At 50.5% G+C, this 26,062-nt stretch overlaps 8 protein-coding genes across 8 annotated transcripts; 5 read left to right on the top strand and 3 right to left on the bottom strand.

Moving 5' to 3' along the window:
* Nucleotides 1–203: 203 nt before the first annotated feature.
* Nucleotides 204–6,574, top strand: MIND_00312300 (uncharacterized protein; the record flags this gene model as incomplete). The annotated part of the gene is made up of 29 exons (XM_037359980.1): nucleotides 204–312; nucleotides 360–371; nucleotides 422–427; nucleotides 477–605; nucleotides 654–852; nucleotides 907–994; nucleotides 1,047–1,129; nucleotides 1,179–1,556; nucleotides 1,608–1,620; nucleotides 1,673–1,876; nucleotides 1,929–2,200; nucleotides 2,251–2,414; nucleotides 2,607–2,701; nucleotides 2,758–2,928; nucleotides 2,975–3,197; nucleotides 3,247–3,411; nucleotides 3,461–3,524; nucleotides 3,592–3,826; nucleotides 3,873–4,183; nucleotides 4,236–4,339; nucleotides 4,388–4,469; nucleotides 4,519–4,677; nucleotides 4,732–4,902; nucleotides 4,953–5,462; nucleotides 5,517–5,672; nucleotides 5,723–5,926; nucleotides 5,975–6,086; nucleotides 6,132–6,460; nucleotides 6,506–6,574. Exons 1-29 carry the CDS (start codon nucleotides 215–217, stop codon nucleotides 6,572–6,574), a joined length of 4,806 nt encoding a protein of 1,601 aa, XP_037222865.1. The 5' UTR covers nucleotides 204–214.
* A 2,465-nt stretch (nucleotides 6,575–9,039) lies between these two features.
* Nucleotides 9,040–11,782, bottom strand: MIND_00312200 (uncharacterized protein; the record flags this gene model as incomplete). The annotated part of the gene is made up of 5 exons (XM_037359979.1): nucleotides 9,040–9,372; nucleotides 9,421–10,197; nucleotides 10,247–10,306; nucleotides 10,352–10,517; nucleotides 10,566–11,782. The coding sequence occupies 5 exons, from the start codon at nucleotides 11,780–11,782 to the stop codon at nucleotides 9,040–9,042; spliced, it is 2,553 nt and encodes an 850-aa protein (XP_037222864.1).
* Nucleotides 11,783–12,074: 292 nt separating this feature from the next.
* MIND_00312100 (uncharacterized protein) lies at nucleotides 12,075–14,605 on the bottom strand (the record flags this gene model as incomplete). The annotated part of the gene is made up of 8 exons (XM_037359978.1): nucleotides 14,042–14,605; nucleotides 13,748–13,995; nucleotides 13,471–13,693; nucleotides 12,786–13,420; nucleotides 12,547–12,733; nucleotides 12,404–12,498; nucleotides 12,247–12,360; nucleotides 12,075–12,189 (listed from the first exon to the last, which is right to left on the bottom strand). Exons 1-8 carry the CDS (start codon nucleotides 14,588–14,590, stop codon nucleotides 12,075–12,077), a joined length of 2,166 nt encoding a protein of 721 aa, XP_037222863.1. The 5' UTR covers nucleotides 14,591–14,605.
* A 433-nt stretch (nucleotides 14,606–15,038) lies between these two features.
* Nucleotides 15,039–17,351, top strand: MIND_00312000 (DUF4470 domain-containing protein; the record flags this gene model as incomplete). The annotated part of the gene is made up of 8 exons (XM_037359977.1): nucleotides 15,039–15,254; nucleotides 15,302–15,316; nucleotides 15,364–15,622; nucleotides 15,674–15,831; nucleotides 15,881–16,287; nucleotides 16,332–17,067; nucleotides 17,118–17,190; nucleotides 17,239–17,351. 8 exons carry the CDS (start codon nucleotides 15,039–15,041, stop codon nucleotides 17,349–17,351), a joined length of 1,977 nt encoding a protein of 658 aa, XP_037222862.1.
* Nucleotides 17,352–17,363: 12 nt separating this feature from the next.
* MIND_00311900 (Flavin-Reduct domain-containing protein) lies at nucleotides 17,364–17,993 on the bottom strand (the record flags this gene model as incomplete). Its single annotated transcript, XM_037359976.1, has 1 exon — nucleotides 17,364–17,993. Exon 1 carries the CDS (start codon nucleotides 17,850–17,852, stop codon nucleotides 17,364–17,366), a length of 489 nt encoding a protein of 162 aa, XP_037222861.1. The 5' UTR covers nucleotides 17,853–17,993.
* A 1,487-nt stretch (nucleotides 17,994–19,480) lies between these two features.
* On the top strand, nucleotides 19,481–20,208 carry MIND_00311800 (uncharacterized protein; the record flags this gene model as incomplete). The annotated part of the gene is made up of 3 exons (XM_037359975.1): nucleotides 19,481–19,731; nucleotides 19,781–19,970; nucleotides 20,017–20,208. The coding sequence occupies 3 exons, from the start codon at nucleotides 19,481–19,483 to the stop codon at nucleotides 20,206–20,208; spliced, it is 633 nt and encodes a 210-aa protein (XP_037222860.1).
* A 1,087-nt stretch (nucleotides 20,209–21,295) lies between these two features.
* MIND_00311700 (Carboxylic ester hydrolase) lies at nucleotides 21,296–23,384 on the top strand (the record flags this gene model as incomplete). The annotated part of the gene is made up of 10 exons (XM_037359974.1): nucleotides 21,296–21,462; nucleotides 21,514–21,704; nucleotides 21,757–21,821; nucleotides 21,872–22,061; nucleotides 22,115–22,184; nucleotides 22,233–22,372; nucleotides 22,420–22,547; nucleotides 22,597–22,754; nucleotides 22,804–23,054; nucleotides 23,104–23,384. The coding sequence occupies 10 exons, from the start codon at nucleotides 21,296–21,298 to the stop codon at nucleotides 23,382–23,384; spliced, it is 1,641 nt and encodes a 546-aa protein (XP_037222859.1).
* Nucleotides 23,385–23,781: 397 nt separating this feature from the next.
* MIND_00311600 (Ornithine aminotransferase) lies at nucleotides 23,782–25,783 on the top strand (the record flags this gene model as incomplete). Its single annotated transcript, XM_037359973.1, has 11 exons — nucleotides 23,782–23,933; nucleotides 23,992–24,036; nucleotides 24,084–24,134; nucleotides 24,227–24,391; nucleotides 24,415–24,576; nucleotides 24,629–24,820; nucleotides 24,867–25,084; nucleotides 25,137–25,218; nucleotides 25,271–25,537; nucleotides 25,586–25,676; nucleotides 25,721–25,783. The coding sequence occupies 11 exons, from the start codon at nucleotides 23,782–23,784 to the stop codon at nucleotides 25,781–25,783; spliced, it is 1,488 nt and encodes a 495-aa protein (XP_037222858.1).
* Nucleotides 25,784–26,062: the final 279 nt, after the last annotated feature.

Genomic DNA, 26,062 nt, shown 5'->3' with positions numbered 1-26,062 from the left:
AGTCGTTCACATCAAAAGAACTTGTCGAAATCCATTGCTTTCACTTATCGCGATTAGGGTTGACCATAGATCTAAGCGACCCTGCACGTCGCGACAGGGCATCAGACGCGTCAGGCGACCAGTTGAAATGGAAATCGTGGGAGTCGTGGACTGTGAGTGGGAAGCGGATCTATTAATTCTGTTCACGACCACTCCTTTGCCTCTCACATTCATCATGGTCAAGCTTTCGCGCCTCGAGGATCGGGAAACGCCTGCTGAGGTATACAACTGGAAGGTTTACGCCAATGCGATCATCGCGACGTGGGCAGCTGTGTGAGTTGTGCAATCCTCTGAGCAGAGTATACTAAAGAGTCAAACAGAATGCGAGTGATGTGATCCTTGTTCACAATCGTATGCTCACAAGAAAACGTCTTTGTTTTAGGATCGGGTTGGCCAACCCTATATTGAATTGTTCTACACGCTTCATCTGCCTGTAGTTATGACTCGGCCTTCATTGGCACTTCAATCAGTCTGGCAAGTTTCAAAAACGAGTTTGGTCTTACCACAAAGACGTCTTCGGAACTCAACTTCATCTCGGCTAATATTGTGTCCGTTTATCAAGCAGGGTAAGGTGTTCATCGATGCCTCACAATTTTTGTGACTGCTTGTTGCAGATGCTTCTTTGGGGCCTTCTTTGGCTATCTTATTGGCTATCTTCTGGGGCGCAAATATGGGCTGTTTGTGTCTAGCGGCATCTTTACTCTAGGAGCAGCGTTGCAATGTGCCGCCAACTCCTCCACGGGGCTTCCGATCATATATGCAGGCCGAATAATCGTCGGTTTGGGAATTGGCATTGCGTCAAATCTAGCACCGGTAAGCCTCTTTCGCTTAGAATTTTACTCTCAAGACGACTAAGGACGCTATAAGATTTACGTTGCTGAAATCGCTCCACCGGCCATTCGAGGTCGGCTTATTGGATTGTACGAGTTTTGCTGGCAAGTAGGCGGAGTCATCGGTAAGGCTTTTCAACATAGAATTATCTCAAATCCTTGTGAATATGTTGAAAGGCTTTTGGATCAACTATGGTGTTACCCAACATCTAGGGCCAAGTCACAAGCAATGGATCATTGCCTTCGCTGTTCAACTGATCGTGCGCGTCGATTCTTGAGAGACAGAGAAACAACTGATCTCAAACCCAGCCAGGGGGACTGCTGTTCATAGGCTCATTCTTTCTAGTTGAATCACCAAGATGGCTCGTGTCTCGTGAACGTTATGCCTCAGCGCTCTCTAACCTTGCGAAACTACGAAATTTGCCGAAGAACCATCCTTACGTCGTTGAAGAGTACGCAGAAATCGAAGCCGCTATCGTGCACGAGTTGAACTTGGGCGGCGTGGGCTTTTTTGGACCAATTAAAACGGTTTTCTCAAGTAAAAACCTCATTTACCGGCTTCTGCTAGGCAGTTCGATGTTCATGTGGCAGAATGCGACTGGGATTAATGCTATCAACTATTACAGCCCGACCATATTTCGTTCTATTGGCATAACGGGCACGAGCACGAGCTTATTGACGACTGGGGTGAGTAGGTTAAGTGCTTCTGACCATCCAAGTATGCTCAGTATGAACCAGGTTTACGGGTTGAGTGAGAATATTCCTCCCAAATTAAAATCATGATAGTTCTCATGGATTTATAGTCAAGCTTGTTGGATCACTTGTATGGCTGCTTTGGATGGTCGACTCATTTGGCAGGCGTGGTGTCCTTCTTGGTGGGAGCATTGGAGGGGCTATTGCGATGTACTATATCGGGGCATATATCGCCATCGCGAAGCCAGCTCAACACCCGAGCGCCAAAATTACTTCTGGTGGGCAAAGCGCCATCGCTTTCTTTTACCTCTGGAGTACATTCTAGCCCCGAATGTCCACGGCTCTCAGGCTGACTCTCAATTATAGCAATATTTTACTCGCCAACTTGGAATGGTACCCCCTGGGTAGTTGGTGCAGAAATGTTCCCTCAACATGTCCGCACGTTTACACAATCGTGCCAGGCAGCATCAAACTGGTTATGGGGGCAAGTCATTGATCATTTAGTCTGCATTGATGCTGACAAACCATCCACCAGCTTTATTATAGCCCGGTTTACACCCCAGATGTTCGCCTCAATGGGCTATGGAGTTTACCTTTTCTTCGCCTCCCTCATGATTCTGTCTATTCCATACGTTTATGTACGTGTCTTTCGACTAGGTTCACTCTGATGCCCACACAATTGTTTCAGTTTATCCTCCCTGAAACAAAGCAAGTCCCACTCGAACGGATGGAGGAGCTTTTTGGACCCGGAGTGAAGGCTTGGAAGGCGCATGACATTGTCATGGCAAGTGGCTCCGAGTCGCGAGCATTAAAAAATCTCCAAGAGACCGCAACGGTAGATGGTTCACCACGGTCAGCTTCAATAAAAGGATAGATACAAGTCCGAATGTACAGCTGACGCGTACTTGAATCTACATACGACCGAACGCGCTAATTTTGACGCGTCGACTCAAAAGTACTCAATGCAATTCCAGGTCACGGGACTTTGAGCTGATCGAGTCATTGAATGCGAGTTTTTCCTGGCCTCATCAAACCCTACATAAGACCACCACCACCGCGAGTGTGGCTTACGGTCTCCCGGATGTCGACTCTTAGCACACCCCCTGCCGATGCGCCTCAGCCCAATTCCAAAACTTCAGGTTTGGTCCCCGATCCTCCGATTAATAGCTAGCTGATGTTGCGATCTTAATGGTAGCAAAGAAGGAAGAGAAACGCCTAGAAAAGGCGGCCAAATTTGCCGCGAAGAATGCCGCCAAGGGTGCAGCGGCCTCTGGAGGGGATAAGAAGCCGCCCAAAGAAAAAGAGAAACCAAAGAAGGAGGCTGAACCAGAGTTCGTGAACACCACACCTGCTGGAGACAAGAAAGGTCCGTCGTTTTTTACTCAAGCTTTCCGGCTCAGACCATTGCTCAGATGTATCTGGCCCTATGCCAGCCGGTTACAATCCAATCGCTGTGGAATCTGCTTGGTATGACTGGTGGCAGAAGGAGGGATTCTTCAAGCCCAGTTATACTGTGGACGGCAAGATCAGACCCGAAGGCGCCTTCATAATTCCTGCTCCTCCACCAAATGTCACAGGTAGTCTGCATATTGGACACGGGTTGACCGTTGCAATCCAGGACGGGCTGATTCGATGGTGGGTCTGTTTTATCTCCTTCTTTCCCGCAACCGCTTCATCATGGCAGGAATCGAATGCTCGGAAAGACTACACTATTTGCACCCGGCTTTGACCATGCTGGTATCTCCACACAATCCGTTGTCGAAAAAAGATTGTTCAAAACAACCGGCCAGACGCGACACGACCTTGGCCGAGAAAAATTCTTGGAAACCGTCATGGATTGGAAGAATGAGTGAGCCTCGATGCTGTTGCTTGATAGGTTTACACTTACTTGAACCCAGATACCAGCAACGCATCACGCGCCAGTTGCACCGTCTCGGCGGAAGTTATGACTGGGATCGTGCGGTGTTCACAATGGATGAGGCGAGCGAGGATTTTCCCTAAGTATAATTACTCTGACCACGGCTCTCAGAAACGCAACAAAGCAGTTGTCGAGACCTTCTGCCGTCTACACGAAGAAGGAATCATTTACCGGGCTAACCGTCTCGTTCACTGGTGTGTCAAGATGAACACAACTTTGTCAAATCTCGAGGTCGACCAGAAACAACTGGCTGGCCGAACGCTTCTCAATGTTCCCGGTTACGATGCTAAAGAACGGTTTGAATTTGGTGTCTTGGTTTCATTCGCATACCAAATAGAGGGCTCAGGTGCGTGTTATGATTGAAATGTTGCGCTACTCTCACCTGAATGCAGACGAAAAAATCATTGTGGCTACTACGCGTCCTGAGACCATGCTTGGAGATACTGCCGTCGCGGTTCATCCCAACGACTCCCGCTATACCCATCTCCATGGCAAATTTGCAGTCCATCCATTCATTAGCGGTCGTAAAATGCCCATTGTCTGCGATGAGATTGTAGACATGGAGTTCGGTACTGGAGCTGTCAAGATTACTCCTGCTCACGACCCCAATGACTACGAAGTCGGCATGCGGCATAAGCTGGAGTTCATCAACATCCTCAACGATGACGGTACTTTCAATGATAACGCTGGGGACAAGTTTAAGGTATTTGACGCAGCAATTTTATAGCAGGACCTGAGACTCTTCTGGCGTGTAGGGGATGAAGCGGTTCCACGTCAGGACAGCTATTGTCCAAGCACTCAAGGACATTGGGCTGTATATCGAAACCAAGGATAACCCAATGCAAATTCCCATTTGCAGGTTTGTTCCGTAGGTTTCCTCGATATTGATTTTTGATGACCATATCAGTAAATCTGGTGATGTTGTCGAGCCCGTCCTCAAACCACAATGGTGGATAAATTGCCAGCCATTAGCTGAAGAGGCGCTCAAGGTCAGTTTTTTTTATCTGTAATTAATTTACTCCATCTCATCTGGCCCAGCGAACTCGTGCAGGAGAACTTTTGATCACACCGAAACAATCGGAGAACGAATGGTACCGGTGGCTGGAAGGCATTCAGGACTGGTGCATCTCGCGACAGCTCTGGTGGGGCCACCGGTGTCCGGCCTATTTCGTCAACATCGAAGGCGCTAACCTGGATGTATGATCACGGGTCCCTGTTTTCTACGATGCTTGGCACTAAAATTCGACACAGAGAAATGATGGGAAGAGCTGGGTTGTTGGGCGAACCATTGAGGAGGCCACTAAACGGGCAAAAGCTCTCGCCGGTGACCGAAAGTTCGTGCTTGAGCAGGACGGTGATGTTCTCGACACGTGGTTCTCCTCTGGCTTATGGCCGTTCGCGATCATGGGATGGCCCGATAATGTTTGCATGCCCACCATTTCCTGTTTGACAACATACTGAAAAAACAACAGAACTCTCCTGATTTAAGAGACTTTTATCCTTCCTCGCTGCTGGAAACTGGCTGGGATATTCTGTTCTTCTGGGTCGCCCGCATGGTGTTGCTGGGCATTCGTCTCACCGGCAAAGTCCCCTTCAACGAGGTTCTCTGTCATGCAATGATCCGTGATGCTCATGGCCGAAAAATGAGCAAGTCCCTCGGAAATGTCATCGACCCTATTGACGTGATTGAGGGTGTCGCGCTCGAGGCCTTGCATGAGAAGCTCAAAGAGGGCAATCTTGACGAGAAGGAGATCGCGAAGGCGACTGCTGGCCAGAAGAAAGACTTCCCAAAGGGTATTCCCCAATGTGGAACAGATGCGTTGCGGTTTGCGCTCTGTGCGTACTCGAGCGGAGGACGGGACATCAATCTCGATATTCTGCGTGTAGAAGGCTACCGCAAGTTCTGCAACAAGGTGTTCAACGCGACCAAGTTTGCTATGCTTAAGTTGGACGAATCGTTTGTCCCAGAGCCCACTGCCAAGGTCGGTATTCAGATAAGACATAGATCCTCTCGAAAAACTCACTTTTCCTTGCAGCCAACTGGCAATGAGAGCCTTGTCGAGCAATGGATTCTGCACAAACTCAATGTCGCTGCATCGGAAGTCAATACCTATTTGACGGAACGCAACTTTATGGGGGCGACTAGTTCGATCTACAACTTTTGGCTCTATGAGCTTTGTGATGTTTACATTGTAAGTGTAGCTCCGAAAGTACTTATTGGTGGCTCATTTCTGCATTACAGGAAGTCATGAAGCCAATGACTGACGAGGCTTCCCCTACCAAAACTCGGATATCCTCGCAACAGACGTTATATACGTGTCTTGACCACGGCCTCCGCCTACTCCATCCATTCATGCCCTTCGTGACAGAGGAGCTTTGGCAACGCCTGCCGCGGAGGCCAAACGACACGACCCCGTCCATCATGGTTTCTGCATTCCCCGTTTTCGTGAGTTGGCCCCTGAAAAATGTTGATGGTCGGGTTAACACGAAGTAGGACGCGGCATCTGTGTTTGAGACGGCTGAGCAGCAGTTCAATCTCGTGTTCTCTGCCATCAAGACGGGGCGGTCGCTTGCAGCTTCCTATAACCTCCAAAATGATATCCAACGTTAGTCTATCCTTAACTTGAGAAGCTTTTCTGATGTGTTATCAGTGTTCCTCCACGTGCAGTCTGACGAGGAGGCAGCTCTCTTTGAGCCGCAATTACCGTCTATTGTTGCGCTTATCAAAGGGTGCAAGAGCGCAAAGGTGGTCCGGGACGTGAAGGACATCCCAGAAGGCTGCGGAGGCACTATCGTGACAACTACGATCGCGATTCACGCGCTTGTGAGGGGACTGGTTGATCTTGACGTTGAGATTGCGAAATGCGACAAGAGGCTGGAGGCTTCTCGCGCAAACCTCCAAAAACTCGTCAAGGTCGAGTCGCAGCCAGACTACGAGACAAGTGTACCAGAGAATGTGCGATTGAGTACGGCTGACAAGGTATGGCCTTCTTTTTCTCCCTGTTTTGGCTGACGAGAACCACAGAGGAAAACATTAGAGGCGGAGATAGCCACCGTCGAGCTGTCGCGAAGCATGTTTGCCAAGCTCAAATAAGGCTCGAGAGGAATTCGGAGATATACTCTTACTAATAGACTTGTATTTGTTTGTACTTGTGAGGTAACAAGAGGCCCCCGGCGTATGCGGTCAAACCTCACCAAACGTGACCCAGGCGAAGATGGAGCAGGCCTGCTGGCTTTAGTGCATGTGGAGGTTGGTCATGTGATCGTGGCACGTTCTCTCTCGCCACCATGCCAAACTCAAACTTGCAAATTCGTCGGATGACCAAGAGAGAGGCCTATGAAGCGTTGGGCCTTCCTGATGTTGACTTCAAAAGTCGACCTTCTCTGGCTCTAAAACAACTTGTCCTCACAAACGAAGTGCCACTCGACACCGAGATGCCATCTATCCGCGCATTTCTCACTGCTGCCCAGCAAGAAATCGACTCGACACCGCCTGGTGGAGCCAAAAAAAGCCCTCAAACGCCGAATGATAACCTATAAAAGTGTCGTCTCCAAATTACGACGTTTGCCGACAGAGATTTTGGGGGCAATCTTCTTCTTTGTGGTTCAAGACATCGAAGGCGGATTCACGCGAATCATAGGCGGGGAATTTCGGGTTCCAGTGGCGCCGTGGAGGCTTGGGATGGTGTGTCGCTCATGGCGGAGTGCCGCACTTACCTTCCGTCATTTATGGAGCTCGATTTATCTTCTCCACCCCCCGTTCAGCACCACACGAACAAACTACGGCACGCTTTTCCCCATTGAGGCGCTTAATGCCCAGCTCAAACGGTCTGGCGATGCACCCCTCGACGTCGTCGTCGAATGGTCCAGTATTTCTCCGCATTCCCGCAACGCGTACATAAAACTTCTCAAAGCCATCTTGCAACATAGTCCACGGATCGCAAAACTGACTATTGGATGGCTGCATGGGGAGGCTGACTCCGGCATTGAGGCGTGCTTTACGCCAGTCGAGCGCCGCTTGATGCAACTCCGCCATGTGGAGTTGAGTTCAAAAGACTATTATGTCTCAGAAGGGAGATACTCTGGGTTGAAACTCCCATGGAACCAAATAACTCGGTTCCGTCTCCAAATATGCGGTAGCTCAGACTTGAAACTTCTGCGCATCGCGTCTGAGACTCTTGTTGACTGCACTTTGGACATCTGGGACGCCTATCCACAAGTGTTGGAGGATCAGCTCGAGGCCGCCAGCTCTATTGAATTTCCGCAGCTCACGCATCTCAAAATTCTCCTTTGCATGGACTCGAGCGGAAGTACGGTGTCATCAGCTGTCTTCCTCCGCCTCCTTACTGCTCCTAAGCTCACCCATCTTTCCCTCATTAATGCAAGTGCTTCACTTGTTTCCGACTTTGTTAAACGTTCCAACTGCTCTCTGACCTGGCTCCGTCTATATATCGACGACAATCACGTGACGGATTCCCTCGATGCACTCGATTTACTTGCTCAGCTCCCCAGTATCACGCACCTCCAGGTGTTTGCCACGATCATCACTGACCAGGACGATTGGGAACTCAGTGCTGATGACGGTGGAAATGGCTCTAGGCTGTCTAGCTTCATAGACGGCCTTTGCATTCAAGTTGGAGGAGACAAGACTGAGACAATATGCCCCAAGTTGGAATCTTTGCGGATACAAATTATAATGCCAGATGACGAGTTTGATTATGACGATGATGAGTTTGACGACGAAGATGACGAGAAAGACGAGGACGTCTCCGATAACTGGTCGCTTGCTGACGCCAAGGCGTTGAAGGAAATGGTCGACTCGCGCACTACCCTCAAACATGTCACTATCCGCTGCAAGGACGATGCATCAGACGCAGTTCAGTCTGTGCTCAAGAGCATTCAGCGCGAGGGCATGTCATTTCGCTACTTGCAGTCAGACTGGGTTGATGGAGCAGGAGAGGGTTGGTAAACTAAATAGTGTTCATAGTCATGTGATCCCATATTCTCTTTCCACAATGGAGCCAAAAGCATTCACCATGTGAAAGAGAAGGGCTGCCGTGGCACGATTAAAGCGTGCTACTTCTCTCTCGCGAATGAAAGACGGGCAAAGGCCACGGCTATTCGATAATCGAGCGACGACGGCAGAGGCTAAAGAGTACCTAGGCCAATATCCTCCAGCCGAAATGAATGCGGTCGTCTATTACACCGTCCAACCACCTGTTGGCTATGTTGAATCCCAATGATCCAGTGCAAATAACGGATCGATAGCCCAAACTATCAAGTCATTCCCTTCCATTGCTCGTTGGTGAGATAACATTGGCTTTATTCCCAGCCAAGCTCTCGAGAATCGGCGGCCAATGGCCGTCGGTTTTCTGGATTTTTGCTTGGCATCTATCTTACTGAATACAACCGAGTTGTTTGCAAGGCATTTGGCAGACCGAGTGGAAGCAGATGCCGATGCAGCAGGGCTGTAGTGTATGTGGAGGCCCGGCTGGCCATGCAGGCCAATATGCCCTGTCAGTCGAAGAAGAGGTCGATCGGGCAGCAGATTAGAGTTGATTAGTCTGGCTCCGATGTAGCATCCACACTCGACCGCGATGTTGTTGGTATTGCCTCCTCGTCTGCAGAGCTTGTCTTTTCGCTGTCACGTGCCTGAACCGACCGAATGCCGACGACGTATTGACCGGGACCAGCAGGGTGGTAGAGCGACTGGGCAAGTGTGACCTCGAGGTTCCGCGCACTGAAATACCGCGCGTTCCACAAGTCCATAAACTCTTGCACAACAGCAGGGTTTGCGGGAGGTGCCGCAGTGGTAACATATTGTGGAGCCAAACTCGATTGTGGGTCTTGGCCTTCAAGACGTATCTTGCCGCTCCATGCACTGGCCACATCCTGCAAAACGTAATGAGAAAAGGAAAATTACTGAAGAGTCTCCATTACCTGCGCAAAACGAATGCGATTCTCTGACTGCAGTCCCGGAAACTGCGTGCCCTCGCTCATCCAATCATCTGTCACCCCTACGCCAGATCCGAGCGCGATGATGGGAAAGTACGGGTGGGTGAAAGTTTCTGCGCCGTGTGTTGTGGGCGACGATACCTCCTCAGAAAACGCGCGTGGGACCGTGGTTGGTGGAGTAAACGTCGGCATCATTTCGCTGAAGTATGACGGAGCCCCCACCGGGAAGGCAGCCGGAGAAAGGGCTGGAGATGGGACAAAAGTCGGAGATGGAATAAAAGTCGGAGTCGGAGGAGGAATAAAACCGTGACCTGGGAACTGTGGCATAAAACCTGGAGGCGGGATAAAACCTGGTGATGGCGGCGGCATAAAATTCTGAGGGGAGCCATATGGCATGGCCCAAGGAGGAAATACGGGGTTGGCATATGGAGTGAAAGGCGGGCTCTGTTGTTGTGGCCAGCGTTGCGGCGTCCAAGGACCGTATATCCCGCCGGGAGTCCCAAGCTTTGCCGAGGCAGGTGTGCCTTCTCCGGCCTTAGATAAGACACGATCCAGCGCGTCGCCGTAACGCTGGAACTCGCGCACGATAAGAACGAAGTAGACGATGCCAAATACCACCACAAAAGTGAGTGCAAGACGGACTCCGAGCGCAGCAGGTTTAGAAAGAGCTGGGAATGAGTCTTGTGAAGACCCCGTCAGCCAGACGAACGACATTATCGACGCCAGAAATGTGATGATAGACCACGCAAGCCAAGTTAATGGCTATCCGTTTGTCAACTAGTGCTTGTGAAAGTTGTTGCATGCTACAAACCATTGCAAGCATAATCCACACATTCCACCAAAGGTTGACATCACCATTGGCGTCTATAGCCTGATGAAGGTCAGATCGGACAACTCGGAATGATGGATGACGGACATGCGCAAAACTTGCTGCTTTATGGATCGTCCGCATGGTTCCAAAGCGAATGATATACATGCAGCCATATAAGAGGCTGAAGAGCGAGCACATCAGAGAGAACAACGCAGTCGAACGCGTGATTGGATGGGCGGCACTGTCGATTTGTAACAACGTTAAAATTGCCCTAACATATGGTCAGTAGAAAGGTAAATAGGGTGAAAAAAAAACGCACGACATGAGGAGCACGCTGACAACGTTGAGGGTCTTCCACTCTCGCATCAAAGAGTCGATAAACACTTCCCAGGATGAAAGAAGGGTAATCAAGGTCGGTGTAAGGAGCGTTGGGTTGTGATTGACCCATCGCATGCTACGGTTTCGGTGTTTCGACCCTGCACGCAGCATGCGTTGGATGTCGGGTTTACTGGTTTCCGCGTCTTCGAAGACCCGCGCGACCCGTGAGAAATATAAGGATGGGAGCCGTAAAAACATCACATATTCGTAAACTTTCTGTAGGCCACTTTCGACATTGGCCGCTTCCCTTAGCGTGCTACCGAGAGTCTGCATTATCTGATACAACGGCCCAATAGCTTTTGGTGATGTCGTTACGGGGAGCGGAAGAATAGACTCTTCCAGTCCATCAGCCACATCCAAATGGATGGAAGTTTTCGGGGGAGTAGGAGGAGCAGCAACAGTCGTCTGGGATGGATAGGATAGCGTCCAAGGGAGAGTTTCTTGACTCAGAGAAGGAGAATAAAGGAGGGGACGTGGGGATATGGGTGGCGTAAATCCAGGCGGGAACGAATAAATCGGTTCGCGGTCCGCAAGAAGGATGCTTTCAGGAGCATTGCCATATTCAACGGTCGAGTTGCGGCTGCTTGTCTCGCTTGGAGGAAGAGGTATACTCGCAGGATCTATTGGGAGCAGTGTTGGAGAAGGAGGTGGTGGTGTGAGCGTTAGTCGCGTCTGTATTATGTCTGGTGTCTGCTGGAAGCGCACTGACTTGTGTTTCTTGGTCTTTCGTGTTGGTCGATCGAATGGATTGGTTGCGACAATGAGAGGTTCAGGGTAGTCGTTTGGCAGTGGCCCAACATTCGAGATTTCCCATGGAGCCGAAGGTAACGTCGGGAGATTGTCTTTTCTACCGGGGACATTATTATCTTTTCTCTGCTCCCATGGCTGGGGTAGGGGCACCATTGGCATATCGGGTGCATCAGGCGCCGGTATGTCGCCTGCCCATGGATTCCGGGGAGTCGCTATGTCGATATTGGGCGCTGACGCCGGTGTCTGGTTACCCCAGACTGACTGGGGGCTCTGGATTGCCTGCAGGCCCCATGAGGCGGATGGTCGGCGAGTTGGAAGAACCCATGGACTTTGCGACAACTGTGTCCATCCCTCAGCTGGCGTGGCCCAGGTATCTGTATGCGGCTGATGACTGCTTGTAGAAGCCATGAGGCAAGTAAGACCACTTTTTCGCGGTAGGCGCTCAAACTTAGCGCCAGTGATTGAGAAGTAAGCGACATGTCAAAAAAGTCCATGATCGTCGGGAGGTTGAACGCTTCGGCTGCTGGGGAGGCATTGCAAAGCTAGAGGTGGGAGAGATCAAATGATAATCACGTGACTTGAATTGCGTTGCAAGAATTACAACTTTATACACACTTGACAGTACTTCTACGGTAGAAGAGCTAGGGTAGCATTAGGGAGGTGGATTCTGGTATTAGAAAAAAAAAGGCCAAAAGGAGCATCACCGCACTTTGAGCCGCGGCTTCCACTTTTTGCCCGCCGCATCTACAACCTGAACACCAGACTTGACGAGCGTCTCTGCCGCGTTGATCCAGCCGCACTTGGCGATCTCGCGCCTGTGACATATAGATTAAGCCCAAACTTGCGCACAGAAAGACAAGAAAAGCACAAACTGTGTCATCGGCCATTCTACTCCAGGCATGGATATTTCAGTCAGATTCGGCATAGAGTCTAAAGGTAGCTGGGCGAGGAACGTGCTCCACTCAGGGACGAGCTTCTTGTCGTATCTTTCCAAAGGTCAGTACTGAAAGCTGTCGAGATGACATATACCTAAACGCATCTGGCGCACTTGCAAAAACGACCTTCTTCAATGACTTGGCAGGCTTCTCGGAGGCGAATATCGTCAAGCTGGGTGGTTCGGGTGTCTAAAGCGCGGTCAGAAAGGTGAGCGTGAGATCAGGCATGCGACAAACAGAGAGCCACCGCGGCCACGTGATTGTGAGGGTCTCCAGGTCTGTGCAAACATCCAGAACGCTGCTCTTGAGGTCGCCGGCTGCCTGTGCAGATAAACTGATTTCTGTCCAGTTAAATTGCGTAAAAAGCTTTGAGCTGGTCAAACGAAGTTCGGGGCGCAAAACTAAACAACGCAAGTTCGGTGGCCTGACGAAGATTCAGTACAGAGTATTGGGACAAGATAAAATGATTTGCATACTGAATCCGAGAAAGTAGGTGGAAGAACGAGGGATCCGCTATCTCCACTTCCAGTTTCTCCAGCTGCGGCAGAACACCTGCATAGTCCGCCACATTTTCGGTTGGGTTCAAGACGATCGTGCTGTCCCAGCGCAGTTTCTTCACGGCCGTCAACTTTCCGAATATGTCCAATGCGTTTCCAACTTCTGCTGGTTCGTTGTTGACCGCGATGGAAATCTGTTGAAGATTGGATCCCGAGCATTCAGCGATGGTCGCAAACGTCGCCCAGTCAAGGCGCATGATGTCCCCACCCATATACATTGTCCGTTCGGTGGAAGAGTGAGACTGGATACTGACAAGGTTGGGGGTTTGCGAGAAAATCGTAGTCAGTGCAGTCGCAATAGCTGCGTCAGAGGGCTTCTCCCTAACAGGCCCGTGGCGAGAAAATATGTGGGCCATATCGAAGATTTCCGAGTCCTCTGAGTCGTCCGAGTCGTACATGGAGGCGTAGTCGATGTTGCTGTGGTCGCGTCTGGGGCAGATGGAGGAGACATGTGCGCCCAGCGAGGGATGTGATGTGAGGACGTCAGCAAAGCTCACATACTCTCGAACGTAGCGCAAAACAACACTAGTATAAAAGTGGGGGAGGCCCAGGCGCTAGATGTGTTCAAGGTCAACGTTATATAACCCGGGCCGGAGCTACTCACATAAAATTGTTTGGAGACGAGAAGGAGGGAGAGCTTATGCGACATCTTTCTCGACCACGGAGGAGAATAGCCCGGATGAGTGGACATCGAGAATTGCAGGATGCGTGACCAGATACTATCGCTGACCTCCGCTGAGACACCAACCATGGGAACGAAAAAAGGATTCAGGGAGGGAAGGGAATCTGGTAGTCCCGGATTCTGGTCGAGAGGTCCACCGGTATTTCTAGCACAACAGTTTGAGCTCTACAACCCACGCAATTCAAAAGGGAAGACTCACGGTAGGGGTGAATACTTCAGCTTACTCTTCAGTGAGGTGTCTTCCACATATCTGTCGATGTCCCGGTCCCGAACGGGCGATGTGAGATTGATTTCACGGATAGGGCACTTGTCGAGCATTTTGATGGCGCTGTTGAGACAGAAACAGTTGTAAAGGGTGAGAATTTCAATGCGCTTGGGCTTGTTGAGAGCTTTGACCAAAGGCGTAATTTTGTTGAGGTATCCCATGGAGGGTAAGGCAATTGAGATCTGAGAAAAGGTATTAAGAAGTGATACAAGATGTCGGTGACCGCACCAATTGATCCCACTGCGAGCCAAAAAGTTCTTTAAGTTTAGCATTGAGGCCGTTAAAGTATTTGTTCGGATTTTGCCTATAGTTGTCGTGCTGCAGAATGAGCCGTCGTGGGTTGATGAGTGGAAGCCCTTTGCACAATCCGTCGGTATTGTCCGTGCAGTAGATATCGAGCGAGAGGAAAATGTCCGTGATAGTAGGCGCAAGCCTAAGGATTTGATGCATCGACGCGCCAAATCCGCCTTCGACGCGCAGTTTCTTGATGAAGCGACCCAATTCTTTATTCTTCAACAACGCGCGTGCAAGCGCCTTTGCCTGCGCCGCACTCCGGAGCACCACCACGTGATATAGCAGCGGCGTCGCAACACGTAGCCATGACTTGGACACGACAAGATATGCCGAAGTCGATTCAGTGTACGTGGCGAATGGTGATGGCCGAGACCAGTTGTCCGCAAACATTTCGTCCGGAACTTTGAGGGCAGGTGACAGAATCTCGGACAAAATCTCGTCCGGAAGGTGGTTTTCCATGGGTGAAGCAGACCTTCTGCTCATGATGACTGGTCGGACGCGTCGAAAGGGTTATAAACAAGGAGAGGAGTAAGCACGTGCACTGTGACTGATTGTGACTTGACGCATATGCAATCAACGCTTACCCTGCGTGCTTGCCCGCGTGCCCTTCAGAACTCTAGGCTCAATCTTTGGCGTGGATCTAACAGCGTCTTCTCAGCTCTAACCATGAATTGCAGCTGGCTCTCCGTTACACGCGAGTCGTCTCGCTCAAAAGCCACAACCTGCCGCTTACATTTAAACTAGACGTGCGGTTGAGGCAAGTGCTCAGGCTCGGTCGTGCCCGAACTATAATTCTCAGGCTAAGTCATATATAGCTCGTAAACTCGCCAGTTTCTGCAGTTTCTCGACGACATCTCGAAGCCGAAGCGACCTTGGCATAAATTCATCATGCTTTGGCATCCTCTACGCTCCAGCTCTTCCTCTCTTTGCCATGGTTGGAAAGCCGTGGTTCAGCGCTGTGCTCACTGGCTTGCGCAAGCTGCGAGACATTCGAGACAGAGGCGTCGATAAATTCGAGAGTCTCGAGAGTCTTATGTCGTTTAACCTGGGGTCCGCTCCAGACGGTGCCACAATAACCCAGTTGATGTGTGCTAATGTGGGTAACACGAAGTCGTGCTCGCAGTGGGGTGTCAAGACTTGTGCTCAGGTCAGCCATCACCTTTGCATGGTTAACTTGTTTGACTATCTTTATAGTGCCATCTTGTGAAAGTGAGCGGGTCCATTGGTTCAGCAATAATGTGCCTCATTGCGGACAGTACTGCTCCGAGAAATGCAAGCTTCACCATTGGTCCAAACATCGCCCACGATGTACGCATCCATATCTGAGCAAGAATTGGCAGCCTGCTTGGGTTGTGGAAGGACGCGAGCCTATATTTCTCCACCCTTTCAACTCGGTCATACTCTACCGGCTTTCGCATGATATGTGGGGAAATGTTCCTGCCATGGACTGTCTACAGATCAAGAATAACGAAGAACAGTCTGGAGCCTTTGACGATTTGAAGCTCTGCTTCCCTGGTATATTCAATTCTTCCTAAACACTCGATTGAGTAATTGACTGTCCAGCAGCCAGCGCAGACATTCGCGACATGATCCGGACCGTCAACAGTCTCCCACATAATTTCACGGGTTACTGCGATATCTTGCTCAACGACACGAACCCCATTCTCCTGAACCGCACTCTTGTTATTCTCTTCATCCTGCTCAGTTCGGGGCCTTCTCTCGAGGTCCGTTTTCCTTCCCAATTTTTCTTGTGGACTCCAACAGATGATTCAGGAAGCAGCGGAATTCTGCACGCATCTCCTTTATTCTGCAGCACTTCCTGGAGCCGGGGCGGCTTACGTGAAACGCTGTGTCGACTTCATCTACGGCGGCGGCGGAGAGCATGAAGCAGACTTGTCCTTCCAACGTTCTCTCGACACAAGAGGCGAAGGAAAACTTTACTCTGTCCAGCCATCGACGGGCATCAAACGTCTTTTGGAAATGTGTCAGTCGAGTTACCCTCTGGCAACCGCCTTGAAAGGCATGAGGGAGATCACACTCTCGCCCGACCAGCTTGATTTTCGAGAGAAATACTACGCGACGCTGAAGCCTGCGCATCGAATGTCCTTCCACCGATTCCAAGAAACAGGGATATTGGTACCATTTGCCCACAACACGGTTAACTTTACCGAGCCCAATCGGTATTTGCTCCATCAAGTAGACTTTTAACCTCTGATCACGGCAGATTTCTGTTTACTTCGCAGGGGGAATGGCTGGTCCCCGAAGACGCGAATCCGCTTTTTGGGTGGGACGTGACCGGCGTGAAGTACTCCGGACTCAAGTATGGCGTCGACCCCGATTCGGATATCCTTGGCTGCCTCTTCTTCCACGTCAAGCATGAGCTGCGGGAATTCGCGAAGCGCGTCAGAGACTTTCGCATCGACATCCATGTGACCTCTTTCGACGCCGGCCTTCTTGCGAAAGGCATCAGTGTCGGTGCTTTGCCGGCTTTTGCAGATGCTACATTCGACCGTGTCGTCGCTGCTAATCTGGCTGACACTATCGGCATTAAGACGTGTCTTACTGACTGGGCGCCACTGCTCAACAGAGAGAACCGGTTCTCGAGCATTTTAATGCAGACAAGCGCATGGCAGACGCACTGGTACCCAAACAGCAGCGTCAAAACGCAGTGGGGTCCTCAAACCATCCATGTCTTGCTGGAAAAATATAACAGGGTTTCTGGTCTGGTAGATTTGCCTCTGACTTTATTGACCTCAGCTTACCAAGCACAGGATGTGCAAATGAAGGCCGTATTCACGCAAGGCCTGCGATCTCCCGCATTGCTTCGCGTGTTCGAGTCACTCGACGCGTGTCATGACAATGAATCGATATTCCAAGAGTATTTGGACGACCAAGATGTTGATAGGTCCGCTGCTGCGTTCGACCTCCAACAAAGGACAACCCATCGTGTGTATCCAAAGGTACTAGATGCACCCAACATTGACAGCATAAACTCATGAAACTCCGCCAGCGCTTCGGGATTCCGGTGGAAGCTACCCATGCCCCAAAACCCGACCTCTCAAACGACGAGTTCTATGACTTGTGTAAGCCTATCCCACGCCTGCGACATAAGAGGCTGAATTTGTTGGCAGTTACTCTTGGCGGGGCTCAATTGTCGATGCGCTTCCTTGAATTCGAAGGGTGCAGTCCGCGCTACCGGGCGATTTCGGAGTATAACGATCTGTGTCGCCGTTTGTTTGTATGATGATTAGTAGTACTATACTTTTGTGGTAGTGTACGCTCGGCGATGGTACAAAAGCGGCTTGAGCCCATGGTCTCCAAAATGCTCGACGTGTGTCACCTGGGCGATGAACAGCTGCGATACGATGTGAGACTGGTCGTAGTCCTCTGTGGCTTCCAGGTCAAACCGCCGTTGCTCTAATAAACGCGCGTCGTGGAGGGGCAAGCCACGCGAGACAAGTTTGCAGGATAATGCGCCAAGAGAGTTGCGGATAATAGGCAGCCCATCTCGCGAAAGAAAATAGTCTGTTGACTCGAATGGGTGGGGGTAGAGGTCGGCGCGCGAGAAGCGGGTCGCAACTGACGCTTGGTCGGCGGACAAAAGGCTGATGACCATGTCTGACGACGATGAGGGGCTCGCGCTGTTGAGTGCTGTGGCCATGCGGGAGGGGATTCGCAGGGCAAAGCTGACTAGGGGGGAAGGGGTCCATCGCAATGGAGGTAAACGAAGATAATGTTGCCCCATGAAATCCCTCTGTTGTGGGCACAGCAGCGGTGACAACCGCGACGGGCTGGGCGGTCTCTCTAAGCACGGCGCGTAGCTGGCTTTTCGTGGCGGCGGCAGTTGAACATGAGCGAATGAAGGTTGACAATAGCGTCCGCATATGGGTCCAATTGCTGGCACTGAAATTTTTACCGCACACTTAACGTCCCTTTTTGGGCCGAGTTTAGCAACTTTCCCGCAAATCTTTTTTTTTTGGGAACACACTATCTTCAAATTTAAACTTGTTCCTCTTCCCCAGCTTGTAAATCCTGACTCTCCCTAGTCAAGTTCTCCCGCGAGTAACTCTGATGCACGCCCCTTCCGATGTTATGACATGACTCAGTTGAAAGTGAGAGGCTGGCCCAACCATAGCTGAATGTTCGAAGACTACACCGTTTACTTTGATTTAGAGCAAGCTCTTGGATTTGCGGTATTAACAGTTATCCACACCTGACCTATCGACTATTGATGGAAGAGTTGGTGAAGCCTCAAGGCCTGAAGTCGCACAGTGATAATCGACAGTCGTTGTTGCGGCTGGCAGATTGTCAAAAACGAAGGCTTTAAAAGTAGGTCGACAACGCTGTCGTCAACTGTGAATCTACCTGGGTTGAAATGGCATCCCCATGCTATATCCCCGGCCGCCTCTTCATTACTGACTTTCAGAACAGTGTGCTTGACCTCGCCAATGTTGTCAACCCTGTCATCGGGCAGTTCATGGCCTCAGCTGCCAGTGGAAATATAAACCAGATGGTTTGGTTATGTCTCCTTTGCGCCGTCGTAATCCTCAGGTGTTTCTATAGTGGAACTTGATCCCGCAGGATGACGCAAATTCCCTATTCAAGATTCAGAATGCCCAGATAACAGTTTACCTCACGAATGCGCCCACAGGAGGGGAGGCGCCGCGCTTCAGTCAAGCGATCACAGACTCGGAGGGCGGAATATTTGAATTAGTCTGTGCTGATACGACTTCCGGCAGGCGAGTCGCCAGAATTTGGGCATCACTGAAGACTCAAAAGAGTTCTAGCATCCTCCATAGCGACACCGGCTTTACTCTCACTGCATGGCACAAGGAAGAGGGAAGCACGATTACCCCAGTCACATTCGAGGCGTATACTGGGAGAGCCGAGCAAATCTTCACATTCGTCCCAGCTCCACCGGACACAGACGACGGAGAATCGCGTTGAGGGGTATATAGTAAACATAAGAGTTTTGAACTTCGAAAGATTGTTGTGTCTTGCTTGGAATGCTTAGTTTTGCTCTCCCTGTGGTATATTGAAGGCGGTGAAAGCGTTCATTTGAGCTGTCATTGATTCGACCGGTGTGCAGGCTCAACCGCATAGAAAGCGCAAAAGAACAAGGTTGTTAGGCCATCCAGTGACAGGCGGACGTCGACATGGTCATTGTCGAGGACAAGAGCAAAAGAATCATTGACCGCCCAAAAAGGAAATCATGTAATTGCCCATTGACCTCCACCGTGTATAAAAAGTGCATGGCTCCAACGACTTCTCCCATCTCTCTTCCACCCATCCACGCTCAGGACCGGCTCCTCTCCGACTCTCTCTCTTTTCTCACGACTCATATACGCACACGACCTTCCTTGAACTCCAGTCATGAAATTCTTCGCGACCGTCCTTCCTTCCTTCACTGTTGTCCTTGCGTTGGCACTCCACGTTCAAGCCCACGCCTCGCCTGTGCCTATGCTCGGTATTAAAGGGACTCCTCAGCGCAACCAAGTCCAGCGCCCGTCAACATCTTCGCCGTGTGGCAATGTCAATATTGCTAACACCATCGACTCCTCGGAGAGCGTGCCACTCGAGTCAGATGGGACGACTCTTCGCCTTAACATCACCAACTACAACGCGTGCGTAACCCTAACGGCTTTCCCAGAGTCGTCATTCTGATTTGTGCAGTGGTGGAGATGGTTCGCGCAAAGTCTCGGTTCTCGTCGACCCCACCGGCACGGGCAAGGACTTCGTTGCTGCGAATGTGACCAAGAATGGTGACCCGGCGCCTAAGAACAATGGTGCTGACATTGTCACGATCGAGCTGCCTGCTGGTACCAAATGCACAGGTGGAGGCAAGGGAAACCTCTGTCTTTTGGTGAGTGTTCTTTCGTCAGCTTATCCATTGCCCTGATCCCATTTAGTCAGTCAAATCCAGCGCAGGCTTTGGCGGTTGCACGCTAGCAAGCCAACTGGCTTCTTCTTCTTCTTCGACGGGCAGCTCTTGCAAGAGCAAAGGCAAGAAGGCAAAGCGTAGCGGCGACCGTCGTGCAGTTGGCACACGTGCAGCTTTAGCAGCTCGTGGCGAGAGTCTCCACCAGAATCCCGTCTTTTGAGCATTCATGATCACTCACGACCTTTCCCAACTAGACTTGTATCCTTGGCTGTATCAATAGCTACCAACTAATGTACTCGCTCTTGCTTATCACTGCCTCTCTCTCGGGTCATACTGGAGCCCTCGATTTTAAGAAAGGAGCTTGAGCTCATCGCTCCAAGCCTGGCGTAACGCACCTCATGCTGCATTTGCTCACCTCTTTTCACAGCATTGAGTTCCATCGGATAGTTTATCGATGAATTGCAGCGACCAGTACAATTCGTGAAGCAACTACGCACAACTGGACAATGAACATTGCAGTGACTCCTAAGTTTTAGAGTTGATAAAATGTGCGTCAACAACTGAACAACAACGTGACCGCGTTTAAATGATCCGACTTGCATCTTGCTTGCATCCATCTTGGCATCTTTCTCTGCAAACACGAAAGCCTAATAAATGACAACCCCATGATGACAGTAGCATGCGTCAACACAGTGCCAAGACTCCAAACCAGCGCCGTCGTGATTACAAAATGTTGCGCCTTCGACTCTGTGTTATCACCAGTGTGTGTCTCTTCATACGTGCCCATGGGAGGAAGCTTGTTGAGTAGCCTGAGCTTAGAATTTTGTCCCTACCTCTTCAGGTCCGTTGAGAGTATCCAACAGAAATGACGACGCATGGTTTTGACAGAATCAGATCGAAACACCTTCCATAACATGGTTTTATCTCGACACCATCATCAGGAAAAAGATGGCGCTTCAACCCAAGCAAATGTACCTGTGATTCTCGGTGGCCCTCCAGTCCCGGCCACAAGGGATGGCGACCGATTCGCCTGGGCAATGTGGGGTACCTAGACTTCCCCGCACTTCCATTGAAAATGCGGGGTACAAAGAATGGCTTGCGGTTGGAAGTACAAGTGGTGTTTGGGACTCGTCGCCAACGGATTTCGGGGTTGGCTGCCGAATAATCGCATCATGGGACTCATGACCTTGGAAAGTTATGGTAACTAACTCCGACACAGGTCAGGGCTTCCGACTGTTTATAAACGGGATGGTGCCAGTCATTAACTCTCTGCCGAGGATTTTTCTCCCCCTCAGGCAGTCGCGAAAATGTTCTCGAGCGGTCTCCTCCTCCTTCTCGCCGCTCGGCTCGTTGAAAGCGCTACTATCGAGTCGCGTGCAGCACCCACCATCAAGCTCGATAATGGTGTTTTCACGGGCAAGGCTAGCTCTTCACGGACTCAGAGCTTCCTTGGAATTCCTTTTGCCCAACCCCCGTAGGCTTTCATTGCTCCCTGCTTCGTTCTCCGCCACTAATAGCTCATCAGGGTTGGAGACTTGCGCTTCAGGCTGCCGCAGCCTGTCTCAGCATATAACGGGTCCTATACAGTTACTTCGTTCGGTCCCTCGTGCCCACAACAGGCAGTCAAGCTTCCTGCACTCACTGGCCTCGTGGAAGAAGTCGTAGATGCCGTGACCAACTCGATTTTTGGTATCGTCTTTCCTTCGGCTGAGGACTGTGAGCAGTGAATCTCCGAATCGCGGCTTGGAGTTTTCATATTCCCCCCCAGGTTTGACGCTTAATGTCATCAAGCCCAGCAGCGCTACGGCCTCCTCCAAGTTGCCTGTTGTCGCAGTGCGTATAGTCATCATAGTCTTGCTTCGATTTTTGAACACCCTTCTAAGTGGATATTTGGCGGCGGGTTCGAGCTCGGTAGCCCCTCCATGTATGATGGCACAACCATTGTTGAACGGTCGATTTCTATGGGCGAGCCTGTCATTTATGTCTCGATGAACTATCGTCTCTCCGCATTTGGCTTCCTCGCCAGCAAGGAGGTCCGTGCTGCTGGCGTGGGCAACCTTGGTTTACAAGATCGTTAGTGGTCCTACTAATTTCTTTGATGCTCGTCTCATCAACCCGCATTTCAGAACGTCAAGCTCTTCGTTGGCTCCAGAAGTACATCGGGGCTTTCGGAGGCGATCCGACCAAGGTCACCATGTCAGTGTTTTCGTCTCTTCCGATGTATTGCCAATAACCCCCTCGTAGTTGGGGGGAGAGTGCAGGAGCAATTTCTGTGGCCTCGCAGATGATTGGCTACAATGGCAATCATGAAGGGCTATTCCGTGCTGGCTTTATGCAGTCAGGGGCGCCCATCCCAGTCGGACCTCTCGAGAATGGCCAGAAATGTATTTTCTTCGTCCTCTTCTTGTTTTGAGTGCCTGATTGAATCCAGATTACGATGCTATCGTAAGACAAGTCGGTTGCTCTGGAGCTGCGGATACTCTAGCATGCTTGCGCACTGTCCCATATAATACTCTCAAAGCTGCTCAAGATGCATCACCGTTTATCTTCGCCTACCAGGTGACTTGTTCCACTCCTAGCAAGGGATGGCAGAATTGACAGTTTGCAGTCCCTCGTCCTCGCGTGGCTCCCACGTGAAGATGGTGTCTTCTTTACCGACAACCCGCAGAAGCTTGTACAGCAGGGCAAAGTTGCGAATGTCCCGTTCATCACAGGAAACAATGATGACGAAGGCACACTTTTCTCTTTGTCAACTCTTAACATCACGTGAGCAACTATTGCGACTTGATGTCTTGCTCCTTCTCATCGCAATTAGGACTGACTCCCAGTTTTTGACCTGGGTCCGCACAAACTGGATGCCGCAAGCAACTACTGCGCAAACCAACGATTTCGCGTCTTTGTATACCAGCAGTCTTATCGACGGCTCGCCGTTCGGTACTCTGATTCTGAATGCATTGACGCCTCAATTCAAACGTATCGCTGCCTTCCAAGGCGACGCTGTTTTCCAAGCCCCACGTCGATTTTTCCAGCAAGCACGCTCGGGTAAACAGAACCAGTGGGGCTTCAGTATGTCATCTCTCTTCAAACATAGGATATTATCTAAAGTGCCAAATAGTCAACAAGCGGCTCAAGCTGACGCCATTCCTCGGCTCTTTCCACTTCACCGACATCCTCAATATCTATTTCGACGGCGAGCTTACCGATTATCTTATCAACTTTGCCAACAACCTCAACCCTAACGGGAGGACGGTACCAAATTGGCCAGCGTACACGACTGCAAACCCAAACATGATGACATTCCTCGATGGTCTGTTCCCGACCTCGATTACGCAAGACACCTTCCGCAAGGACGCCATCGCGTATTTGACGAATCTGACGCTACAGTCCCCAATATAAGGGACGACGAGCGAGAAACGAAATTTTCCCTGGAGCTGGATTGGTGGAGCTCAGGTGTAACAGTAACTTGGGGGATTAGCTATTATTGCTATCGAATGCGCGAAACGAGGCGCTATGTATTTCTTACCATTGTGTTGATCAACGGTGGTTGTGGACTGGACGAAAGTTGCTCTGAGGTGATGTTTGGAAGACTTGGATCCGACCGGTTGTCTGGCTATTGGTTGTCGTGGATGCGAGGAGCACGGGTCGAGGGCGGGCGGAACTACACATAGTACGTCACAACACTCGGGCCCGATTGACAATTCGTATCGACGTCAACAAACCCTTACTCTTTCTCCGCTTGCCACCAGCATAACGAAAAAGCGAACCAAGTCTGCCTGAAATAATCTGCACAAATATGGCGCCAGTTGATATGCATGCCAACGAAAATAAGCATGTCGTCAAGAAAGTGGGGAATGGTCCAACCGCCAAAGCGGCGAGTAACAAAGACGAAGTCCGAATATCGTCGGCAGAGGTGATCAGGCTAGAGCATGAATACGGCGCTCACAAGTTGGTCTTCTTCCTTTATATACGTGCTGTTGTTGAACTGCGGCCTTTTTGCGACTAGCTATCACCCACTGCCAGTGGTGTTTGATCGAGCGCTTGGTGCAAAGTTTGCTTCTCTCTTATATTTGTTCAGCCATTGACGGTGCTCGATAGAGTATGGGACCCAGAGGGCAAGGAATACATCGACATGCTTTCGGCTTATTCGTAAGTAGCGATCTCTCATTGGCGCTTGCCGATCCGCGTTTGCCTTGCGCTCTTCTCCCACCAAGCCAGAATGCTAACGCCCGTCTTTTTAGGGCCGTTAACCAGGGCCACTGTCATCCGGCCATAGTACAGACTCTCGTTGAGCAAGCACAAAAGCTCACCCTATCCTCGCGTGCCTTCTACAACAGCGTCTTTGGTCGCTTTGCTCAAACAGTTACGGATATGTTTGGGCAGGTCTCCCCTATTTCTATGCTTCTGTGGGTGCTTATACTGCCCCCAGCTATGACATGGTCCTCCCGATGAACACAGGTGCTGAGGCTGTCGAAACAGCAATCAAGCTTGCAAGAAAATGGGCATACGCTGTCAAAGGCATTCCTGCGGATCGCGCCATAGTTTTGAGCGTTGACGGAAACTTCCATGGTCGCACTGTCGGTGTGATTAGGTGCGCTTTTACCGGCTTACTTACCTCAAATATCCTTACCCATTTTATCCAGCATGTCTACTGACCCCTCGTCAAGAATCGGATTCGGGCCCTTCCTTCCCCTCGTTGGTCCGACGTTTACTGACGCATCTGGAAATGAGCGCATCATTCGTTACGACAACATCCAGGACTTGGAGGATGCACTTGAATTGCATGGCAAGAATGTCGCCGCCTTTCTAGTAGAACCGATTCAGGGTGAAGCTGGGTTCGTCGAACTCGGTCCGCCACTTCTGAAATTGACAAATGATCAGTATCGTTGTTCCATCTTCAACTTATCTTCCTGCCATACGCGCGTTATGCACCAAGCATAACGTCCTTTTAATATGCGATGAGATTCAAACAGGTCTGGGCAGGACGGGCAAGATGTTGGCTTGCGAGGAAGACTTGAATTTCTCCCTTGTGAATAAAAAGACTGCAGGAGATTCACGGCCAGACATTGTCTTACTTGGCAAGGCTTTGAGCGGTGGACGTAGGCGTCCTCAATCTTGTCAAGTCTATGCAATCTCACAGATAGTTCACAGTTTATCCTGTCTCAGCTGTTTTGGCCAACAAAGACGTGATGCTCACAATCCAGCCAGGAGAGCACGGAAGCACCTATGGCGGGTATGCTAGTCTCATAGGAGCCTGTGCTCGAGTTTTACTCAAGGCTCTTCAGAAATCCCCTTGGTTGTGCGGTTGCAATGACTGCTCTTCGTGTTCTTAACGAGGAATCTTTGGCCCAGCGAGCCGCCAAACTAGGCAACCTCTTCCGAGACGGTGTCAAGGCACTCAATTCACCTTTGGTGTCGACCGTCCGCGGTCGCGGTCTGCTGAATGCTGTTGTTATTGATGAAACTAAGAGCACCAAGGGCCGTACTGCTTGGCAGCTATGTTTGCTGTTAAAGAGTCGTGGTGTGCTGGCTAAGCCAACACATATCAACATGTAGGTGTCGATTCTGATTATTTTCGCCAGGCTTTTATGGAGTTTTAGCATCCGATTTGCCCCTCCGTTAGTCATCGAGGCGGAGGATTTGTCGAGAGCAGTCAAGATCTTGGGAGAATGTCTCATTGATTTGGACAAGGTTTGTACAGTCCTTTTTTGGCCTCTGTTGTTCACTCCCTGCAGTTGGATGATATTCCGGGCGAGGTTGAGAGTGAGGTTGGCCATACCGATAATGTCACCAATTGAGCGAGCGGAGTTGTACTTAGTACAGAGGACGGTGGAGAATCCATGGACTCGAGTGAGTGCATTGACGCATGTATTGTATCTAGTGAACCTACCGCACTGTACCTATCACCCATTACGCAGACGCCTTTTGTAGTGTAGAAACAACTCTGTCACCGAGAAGTCCTTGATTGCTGCTGTGCGCCATCATTATCTAAACCACAACTTAGTTCTCAACGTTGCCGTCCCCGTGAGCCTTGACCCTCTTCCCTTCCTTCCTTTGCACTTCGTTGGCAACGAGCA

Source organism: Mycena indigotica, assembly GCF_014461135.1.
Source record: "Mycena indigotica strain 171206Taipei chromosome Unknown Mind.scaff0003, whole genome shotgun sequence".
Lineage (NCBI taxonomy): Eukaryota > Fungi > Basidiomycota > Agaricomycetes > Agaricales > Mycenaceae > Mycena > Mycena indigotica.
This window is presented reverse-complemented; position numbering and strand designations above follow the sequence as displayed.